The sequence below is a fragment of the Drosophila hydei genome, unplaced genomic scaffold, assembly GCF_003285905.1.
Source record: "Drosophila hydei strain 15085-1641.00,03,60 unplaced genomic scaffold, DhydRS2 tig00008137-arrow-arrow-pilon, whole genome shotgun sequence".
In the NCBI taxonomy this organism is placed as follows: Eukaryota; Metazoa; Arthropoda; class Insecta; order Diptera; family Drosophilidae; genus Drosophila; species Drosophila hydei.
This window is the reverse complement of record NW_022045845.1, coordinates 18861-28028: the sequence shown is the minus strand read 5'-3', so window position 1 is coordinate 28028 and position 9168 is coordinate 18861. Positions and strand designations below refer to the sequence as shown.

General features: G+C 36.9%; 1 protein-coding gene across 1 annotated transcript; it reads left to right on the top strand.

Annotated features, from left to right (window-relative positions):
* Positions 1-1124: 1124 nt before the first annotated feature.
* LOC111592010 (chloride channel protein 2-like) lies at positions 1125-6323 on the top strand. Its single transcript, XM_023303998.2, has 13 exons — positions 1125-1203; positions 1264-1486; positions 2565-2672; positions 2926-3097; positions 3157-3285; positions 3342-3475; positions 3544-3700; positions 3755-3965; positions 4020-4121; positions 4300-4534; positions 4596-5489; positions 5546-5779; positions 5860-6323. Exons 2-13 carry the CDS (start codon positions 1301-1303, stop codon positions 6076-6078), a joined length of 2781 nt encoding a protein of 926 aa, XP_023159766.2. The 5' UTR covers positions 1125-1203; positions 1264-1300; the 3' UTR covers positions 6079-6323.
* The last annotated feature ends 2845 nt before the right edge of the window (positions 6324-9168 follow it).

Below are 9168 nucleotides of genomic sequence, written 5' to 3'. Positions count from 1 at the left end.
AACAGTCAGTCATAATATATATATATAGCTTTCAGCTTTTTGTCAGTCAGTCATGTTATATATAGCTTTCAGCTTTTTGCCAGTCAATCATTTCAAATTCTTCAAACTTAAGTTCAGTTGAAAAGAGGACCAATATGTGAAGGAAATTGAATTTTTACTAAGCTGACGAGTACTCCAATAGAATGTGTAGATCATATGCTGAAAATTACATTGAAATCCGTTAAGTAAAATCCGTTAAGTTGAACAAGTTGGCAAGCAGCGTCAAGGTAGGCATTTTTCCGAGCACACATCATAAATCGATTCGCAAAATCGAAATTGCGATTGGTCTCCTTATGTCTCTTATCATTAGTTTTTTTTTTTTCAATGATCAATACAAGCAATGGAAAATATTTAAAAATACATTTAGGACTGGACTCAGGACTTACGCTTTGATTGTTTTAGCATCTGTTAGTTCAATAATATACCAAAGATAAACTTTAGAGCTAGGTACTATATTTATCTATTTGGATCGAGATAATTTAAATACTCTTTCAATTGAAATAACAATATTTTTATTTCATATACTTGGAATTACATTTTCCCAAATACTAAGTAATTAATTGAAGAATATACTAACAATTTAGTTTTGCTCAGACTCTGCTGGCGAAACTTTGCATGCTATAAATTTATCGCATGTGAGTAAACTAAGTTGAGTTTTAACATATTATGTGCACGTTACCAGCATGTTAGCAGTGCTATGAGGTGCTGCTGCCTAACATATAGTACCATGTTAACAGCGCTATAAGCTGCCGCTTAACATATAGAACCATGTTAACACTCTGCAACTACCCTGTAATCAAATTTCTTATAGTGTAATTTAAATTTCACAAGGCAAAATCTTATCGAATCTTCACAACCAATGAAGCCAAGTTTAAATATCTTAATACATTTTTTATAAGCTTTAACTAACTCGTTATACAGGGTATATGCACGATCGCATTTGAACGCAAAATGAGTGGGCCTTTGGGCCAGTTGAGCTCTCTCGATTATCACCTGCGACCATGTCGACTGAGGAAGCTGCGGCTTGTGGGCAACTGCGGCAACTCCAATACATTTATTGATCTGGATTGATAAACCCATTTTGGCAGCGCTCGAGCGCGGATGTCTCTTCTAATAAATCGGCTATTGGAAAAAAATAAATAAATAGAAATTCATATAAAAAGTGTAAGTTTGGAGTTAAAAAAAAAATTTTAAATTAAATTGCGATAATTAAATTAAATTTAGGCTCGTGTTTAGAGTTCGTAGTTCGAAAACTATCCAAATGAGGCGCCATAGCCAGGCAGCGGATACGCAACATATAGTGTCGTCGTCCTCGCAGCAGGACACACCCACTTTAGTGTCCCAATCCCCAGATACATATTCGAATGGATCTACCGCACGACAGGAGCAGGAGAAACGTGAGATCGCAGGCGATGCTCAGGAAGATTTTGGCTATACTCATACGCTGGTAAGGGCTAAGAAATATTTTAAGACTTGGGATATATAAAAAAGCAATAAAATGATTAAACGACAACATTTAATTGAAAGATATATAAAGAGTGTGAGCAACGATTTTTCTGATCCTTCGAGCAAAAAATTATATTAATAATATTTTAAGCTTACAGAATGTGAATATGTGTGAAATTATAAAATGAAATTTATCATTCTCTAGCTAAGTATAAGCAGCATAATATCCGTAAGAACATAAATATATAAAATGACTTAATATCCTTTCGGTACAGGAATTGTGATCCCAATAAAACAACTTCTTTCACCACGTATTCTAAATTTAATTGTTTACATAAGGCGAGTTCAAAGACCACTCGACAAAAGTTTTGAGACAATAAAATCTGCATAGCAACCGAGGAAATCGAAACCGAGCCGAGTCTACTACGATTTTGGCTAAACATTTGTAATCGTCGAACCATTATTATATGGCAAATAGTTAGATTCAATTAATTTAAAATCAAATTATAAGAAAATATATATACGCAGGCCAGCTAGTGGAGCGGCTTGTGGCTATTGTTTGAGAACTAATTGGCAAATATATAGTGATAATTTGTCACTTATGTGGTCTAATATTTGTTAGCGCGCTGACATAAGTTGGGAGCAGGTGCCAGACAGCAAATTGTTTGCATTTGCTTTTTAGATATGCAAATATTTTTTTTTCGATGGTCACACTTTTTGTATCACTTTTTTTGGCACTTTTTGTTTTTTAATTTTTTTCTTATTTTCCGGGGAAACTACGTTAATTGCGCCTAATTAGCACTGTTTAAAAAGTTTAATTCGCTGCGCATGTGATAAATGTGACTATATTATTTACAATTCTATTATTTTTTTCCATTCTTTATAAAAAACAGACAACAAATATTAAATACATATACATATATGTATATGCACCTGACATGTATTGTACGCCTATCTAAATATGTTAATTTTTTAGCACATCGCATGTGACAAATTCTGAATGCTTTTTTTTGGCCCGCCGTCTGCCATATTGATGAGTCATCCACTTTATATCTCTTTCGCTTTCTATTCATCTGCAGATGTATGGCAGGTATTCTAGGGATCTGCAACAATTTGCTGGCGATGAGGCCCGAAGATTGCGCAAGCTCGCCAAGTTGCGCAAACAGGAGGATAAGCTTAGAAGTCAGGTGAGTCCTAAACTGATATAACTATAGACGGACGTGCGGGCGAAGGAAAAGACGGATGGACAAGCGGACGGACGGCACACGGACTACGGACAGACGGACGGACAAAGAACAGTATGAAAAATGATTAAATTAAAAAAAATGCTATGAGCATTTATACTTTATTCCAATTTTAATAAAATATTAATGCAAGTCCTTTTAATGCAAATCATAAGAATAATATATTAATTTATATGAACATTTGCTGTCTGTGTAGTTGCTTCAACTGGAATCAAATGAGCCCACGCGTCTGCACAGCATGTCCTCCTGGGTCTGGCATCATATATCCGATCGCCTGAGCAAGGATTGGATATTTCTAACAACCTGTGCCATTATCATGGCCGTCATATCTTTCGCCATGGATGAAGGCATTCGATTGTTTACTGCAGGTAATACAAGTTGTCAGTTCGACTTCTAAATATGTTCATGACCATAACAATTATTTCAGTACGTTTTTGGTTCTACAATGATATTACCGGAGATCCATTTGCTAGGTATTTGACTTGGGTTACAATACCTGTCTTGATGATCTTGATTACAACTACGTTTATACATTACTTGGCTCCCCAAGCTGCAGGTAATCGGCGCTGTTTAGTTTGTAACTCTTAAGCAATAAGTGGTTCTTCGTTTTAGGATCCGGAATACCCGAAATGAAAACCATTCTGCGTGGCGTTCCCCTCAAGAACTATCTCACGTTTAAGACCCTGATAGCCAAGGTATTGGGTCTCACATTCGTTTTGGGCAGTGGCATGCCACTGGGCAAGGAGGTGAGCCATAAAAGAAAAACTGCTTCTGCTTGCCATTCGCCAAGTTCTTAAGTTTTCTGCTGCTTTAGGGTCCCTATGTGCACATTGCCAGCATTGTGGCGCATCTGCTTAGCAAGATGGCCACGCCCTTCCGCAGTATCTATCAGAACGAATCACGCAGCACCGAAATGCTGGCCGCTGCCTGCGCCTTGGGCCTAGGCACCTGTTTCGCAGCACCCATTGGAGGTAAAATTATATAGCTATATAAAAATGATCAACTTGTAAACGCCGTGCTTGCAGCTGTGCTCTTCAGCATCGAGGTGACCACCACATACTTTGCGGTGCGCAATTATTGGCGTGGTTTCTTTGGCTGCGTAGTGGGCGCTTCGGCAGTGCGCCTTTTGGCCGTCTGGTTCCAGGGCGCTGACACAGTTACAGCCGTCTATCCCACCTATATAAGCACAGAATTTCCTTTTGATTCGAGGGAGCTTGTCTTCTTTGCCTTAACTGGGTAAGATTTTCATTGATGTCTCCTTGCTCTTTCTAATAATAGTTTCTATTTTAGAGCTCTTTGTGGACTGCTGGGCGCCTCCTTTGTCTGGGTCCATAGACATTATGTGCTCTTCATACGTTCCAGCAAGAAACTGAATAAGTTTCTACAAAAGAAGTAAGTACGACAGTTTAAGCAATCAATCAGTGAGATATCAGGCTGTCAGTCAATCAATTGAACAATCTTTTGCTTAATCAGAAATATATTATATAACTGTTTAAATATTAAGATCGGAGTTGATTACCTTTCAGCTGGTTAGTCATTAAGCATGATGCTGATTCTATACCTTTTCCAGTCGTCTCTTATATCCCGGTATACTGGCTCTGCTAATATCCTCACTGACCTTTCCGTTGGGCACTGGGCAGTTTCTTGGCGGGGATATTAGCACTGAAGATCAGTTGACGCAGCTATTTAGCAACTTTACCTGGACAGAAAAAAACCTTAGTGAGAAGCAGGCGAACATTGTCGCAAAGTGGTCAACCAAGTACACGAACATCTTTGGCAATCTCATATACTTTACGCTTTACCATGTACGTGCCCCTCCCCACAACCAAAGAGATAATTCATCCATACAACATATCTCTTTCCTAGTACTTTTTATCCATTATTGGCTCCACAATGGCCGTGCCGCATGGCATGTTCATTCCAGCTTTGAAGATTGGCAGCGGATTTGGCCGTTTGGTGGGTGAATTTGTCGCCTGGATCTTTCCACTGGGCATGCGGTATGGCGATTGCATGTCCCCCATTATGCCCGCAGCGTATGCGATTGTGGGCGCGGCTGCCTTTTCCGGCTCGGTGACTCACTCGATTTCTGTGGCTGTTGTGGTGTTCGAGATTACCGGACAAATTGCGTTCGTGGTGCCCGTCCTGGTAGCTGTGCTGGTGGCCAATGCCGTGGCCTCCCTGCTGCAACCCTCCATGTATGAGAGCGTCATTATGATCAAGAAGCTGCCCTACCTGCCCGATCTGCTGTACACTAACTCCTCGCTGTACAACAAGCATGTGTCTGACTTTATGCTGCACGATGTTAAGTACATTTGGCAGGGGATCACCTACCAGAAGCTCAAGGACGTGCTCAGAATGAACAAAAAGCTGCGATCAATTCCACTAGTGGATAGTCCAGAGAAGATGATACTGCTTGGCTCTGTGCAGCGGCAGGAGCTGGTGAAATTGATCGAAGATCAAGTTGGACGTGAAAAGCGCATGGAAATGGCTCAAAGATGGCTCACGGAGGAGCTCAGCGATCAAGCCACCGAGCGACGACCATCACGCTTTGAGGTTGTGCCTGCCCAGGATCCGCAAAAATCCAATTTGAAGCAGAGTAATCAGCAGTCGAACGACTCGCTGAACAGCAACTCCGAATCCCGTTTGCGTTCGACCTTTCAGTCTGTATTTAAGAAGTCCTCGGAGTCAGATCTGGATCTGGAAATCGGTACCAATGAGCACCTGCAGCCGGTGACCAGTCCCTCAAAGCGAGTACACCTCGTAAGTGCAATACAATTAGTTAAGCTCTCACTATTTGTTCTATTGTTTAACACCAGATCGGCGATCGCGTTGTCGATATGTCACCCGAGGGCAAAAAGCTTTGGGAACTGGATCAATTGAGCAAACCCATAGACTTTTATAATTCGGCGGCCCGCATTGATCCCTCGCCCTTCCAGCTGGTGGAACGCACCTCATTGCTACGAGTGCACTCCCTGTTCTCCATGATGGGCGTTAATCATGCCTATGTGACCCAAATTGGCCGCCTTGTGGGCGTCGTCAGCCTGAAGGAGGTGAGCTGAATATTAGAAAACCCTAAACATATTCTTCCAAGGAAACATACGTTAAATAATTATCCCCTATATCATTTTAGCTGCTCAAGGCCATTGAGGACATCAACAATCAGCGCTTTGAACCATCAGTTCGTGAGCAGCAACCGGATGTGAAGCCCTTGCTGGCTGGCAGTTCCAGTGACGAGGGCGTCAATAACACCATCACCTCGGTAAATTCAATATCTGGCGAGATTCGAGCAAATCTTAGGGAGACACAAGGAATTGAGCCACCCAATCATGGCACACACACCTCTGTCTAGCCAGAAAACTAAGAGGAATCATGAACTACATCAGTTTACATAAGCCCCAACCAAATTTTCCTAATATATGACACAATAGAGTTGAACTTCATTGGTTATACTAAGAGTATGGAGCAGGACTCGAAATCACAGTTGTTATTAATCAAACAACCTATAGAAATTAAATCCAAATGACTGGACTCATCTGGTTTAGAATGAAACGAACATTAGCAGTACTAATACCCTGTTTTTAAGAGCAACAAATACATGCCTCACAATTTTGTTAAAATATTTGCTCTATTTTTGGCATTTCGTGGTTCGAACTAAGAGAAATAAAACTCGTTCCATTTAACATTTTGTATATTTTGCATTTTTATTGACTTTTTCTATCGTTTTTTTTTTTTGTATAAAACAATATCTCATTTTCCATTTTAAGTTTGCTTTTTGTTTTGTTTCTTAACTTTCGATTTCTTTTTGCCGTGTCTTCGATCATTAAAAAAAGAATTTATTTCTTCGGACTTTACAAACTTGCGCACAAATACAAATCGCTCGCCGGCTATGCACACACTTTATATGCCCTACTCTCAGTGAGTCGCCCAGAGTATATTGGTTGTTGTTTTTCATTTTCAAAGAGTAAAGTAGCGCGTTGTTATTAGAAATGGTAACGGCTAAATTATATTCGTAATATTTACGAACATTTCCGTTTCTTTTTTTCACTTTTTCATTTCTTTTTTTTTTTTGCATAAAACTAAAGTTTACTTATATTTTAGTTTATATGTAGTGTAAGCAAATGTGTATTGGTGTGCTTGTGTTGTGTGTAGTGTAGTGTAGTGTTGTATAGTGTAGTGTTGTGTAGTGTAGTATTGTATAGTGTAGTGTTGTATAGTGTAGTGTTGTGTAGCGTAGTGTAATGTAAATTAGTGTTCTGTAATAGTATACGATTCTCTCTTTTGGAGCGCTGCTTGCTTAACACGCCTCTCGCATAGTTTTCTTTCTTATAAATGGTACCATATATGTTTTTTTGTTTCGTTGCGAAACATTTCTCACAGTTTTACATATTTAAACAAGAGCGTTCCTTAGTTTTTTCTTCTCTTTTTTGTTTTTGCCATCATCATCAATATCATCGTGAGTTTCTGTTTATAATGCAAACAAATTAGTTGTTTTTTATAGGAATACATAGTTGTATAAATTATTTTAAATTATCTGGGGCCCTCGCACTTAAATATTAAAAACATTTTCAATTTGCAAATGAATTTATTGTTGTTGAAGTTTGTTAAAAGATTGTAATATTATTAAGTTTCTCTTATTTGTTCTGTTTTTTGCATAGATAGTTAGTTTCTCTTTTTTTTTTATGGAAGTATTTTGTTTTTTTTTTTATTTTTTTTTTTTTGCTTTCGTTTTTGAGTTTTTTTTTCTTGTTTTTAGTTACAGTTTTGTTGTTTGGAAAAATAGAAGTATGTTCTTATGTACGTATGTATACAATTTGTTGGGGCGCAAAGCATTCTGACAGTTCGTATCTCTTCTCGTTGGGGGAGGGGGCGTAAACGTGTGGAAAAAGAACAAAAATATAATAATAATTGAAGAATTTCTGTCTCCCTTAAACCTCGATCTAGGTCTGCTACATTTATTATCAGTGTTATGTAGTTGTTGTGGTCGGTATTGTTGTTCTTGTTGTTGTTGTTGTTGTTGTTAATGGCACAGCGTCAGTTGATAGTTTCTTAATTTTTCTTCAGGTGCATTTACATTTACATTTTATATCACAATTTGTATTATTATTATTATTATTTTGTAATTAACACATGGTTTCCATTTCAATGTTTAATATTTACGCCCAGCAAAAAACTTGTTGAGCAATGTGTCAAGAATTCTCTCTGCTTTTGTTTTTGTTTTTTCTTTTAGTTCTTGTAAAAAAAACGTTGGAAAAGTTGAAATTTAGTTGAAAGTAAATATAGTGTCGGAAAATGCCCTTCTCGAATTTACCGATTAGAGCTTTTTCAATATGCGTTTAACATGCATGTTAAAGGAATGGGAATTTGCTTGGTTTGATTTCTCTTTAAATTTTAACAAAAACTTAAGCGCACACTGAGTAAAATGTGCCCAAGTGGAGTTTTAAGCAATATTCAAGTATTTTTTAAGCAAATTTTGATATAAAAATGTATTCATTATTCCAATTACTCGAATTGATAAATGAAAATTGCTTACATAACAGCTGAAAATTTCTTAGAACTCCTATTAGGAGTACGTGTGAGTATGTATGTATATGTATATATATATATGTGTGTGGCCCTGAACAATTGTTCAGAGCCCGTCAAAAATGTAACTCAATTCTTCGGGTTTCGTAAAGGTTTGTTCTTAACTTTTTTCATTACTTTTTTTTTGTTTTTGTAACAATTAATGAAAATGATAAACAATTTGTTGTACATTTTGGATTTTCTTAATTGTTTACAAAGTTTTTGTTTTTAAATTGATATAGTTGAGCCGAAAAAAGAAAACAGATATATGCAAACAACTTTACTTCTTCTACTCTCAACAGAAAAGCACAAAAAAGTAACAATTTTTGGCGGCAACTGGTTTTTCCTTTCCAAATATAGGAATAATTTATACGTTTAGGTATGTGTTTGTGTTGTGTGTGTTTGTGTGTGTGTGTGAGTTTGTAACTCGCTTAAACGCAGTTTGCATTCATATTTTTTTTTTATTTTCATAATAAAAAATTATAGCGAATAATTACATGTTCGTTTTTTTTCACTTTTTTAAATCTTTTTTATAAAAAAAGTTTTTGTTTTTTATTTTTCATTCGAACGACTGTTTGGTTTTCTTGTTGTTGTTGTTTGCTTAATTAAACAGCATATTTTGGATTGCTTTTTGAAGGGCGCTCTTCTTTGCTTTTTCTTAATGATTACCAGAAACACAAATTTTAAGTTTGTATTAAATTAAGACGGAATTTTAAGTAGTTTCTTGCTGTTTACAGTTTTTGTATGTATAAAGCTTCAAGAAATTATTCAAGCAAATTATTAATTATAATTTGCAAATGTAAGATATTTTTGTTGTTTTGTGATTTGTATATAAAAAATAATTATACAAAGAAAAAGAACAAAAAAGGAAACGAAAAGA

Bases quoted from the DNA above. Each gene is read 5' to 3' on its own strand.
- LOC111592010 (XM_023303998.2), top strand. From the start codon at position 1,301: ATGAGGCGCCATAGCCAGGCAGCGGATACGCAACATATAGTGTCGTCG. The intron at 4,122-4,299 runs GTAAGTACGACA...TACCTTTTCCAG, and splicing joins AATAAGTTTCTACAAAAGAA to TCGTCTCTTATATCCCGGTA. The intron at 5,490-5,545 runs GTAAGTGCAATA...GTTTAACACCAG, and splicing joins CCTCAAAGCGAGTACACCTC to ATCGGCGATCGCGTTGTCGA.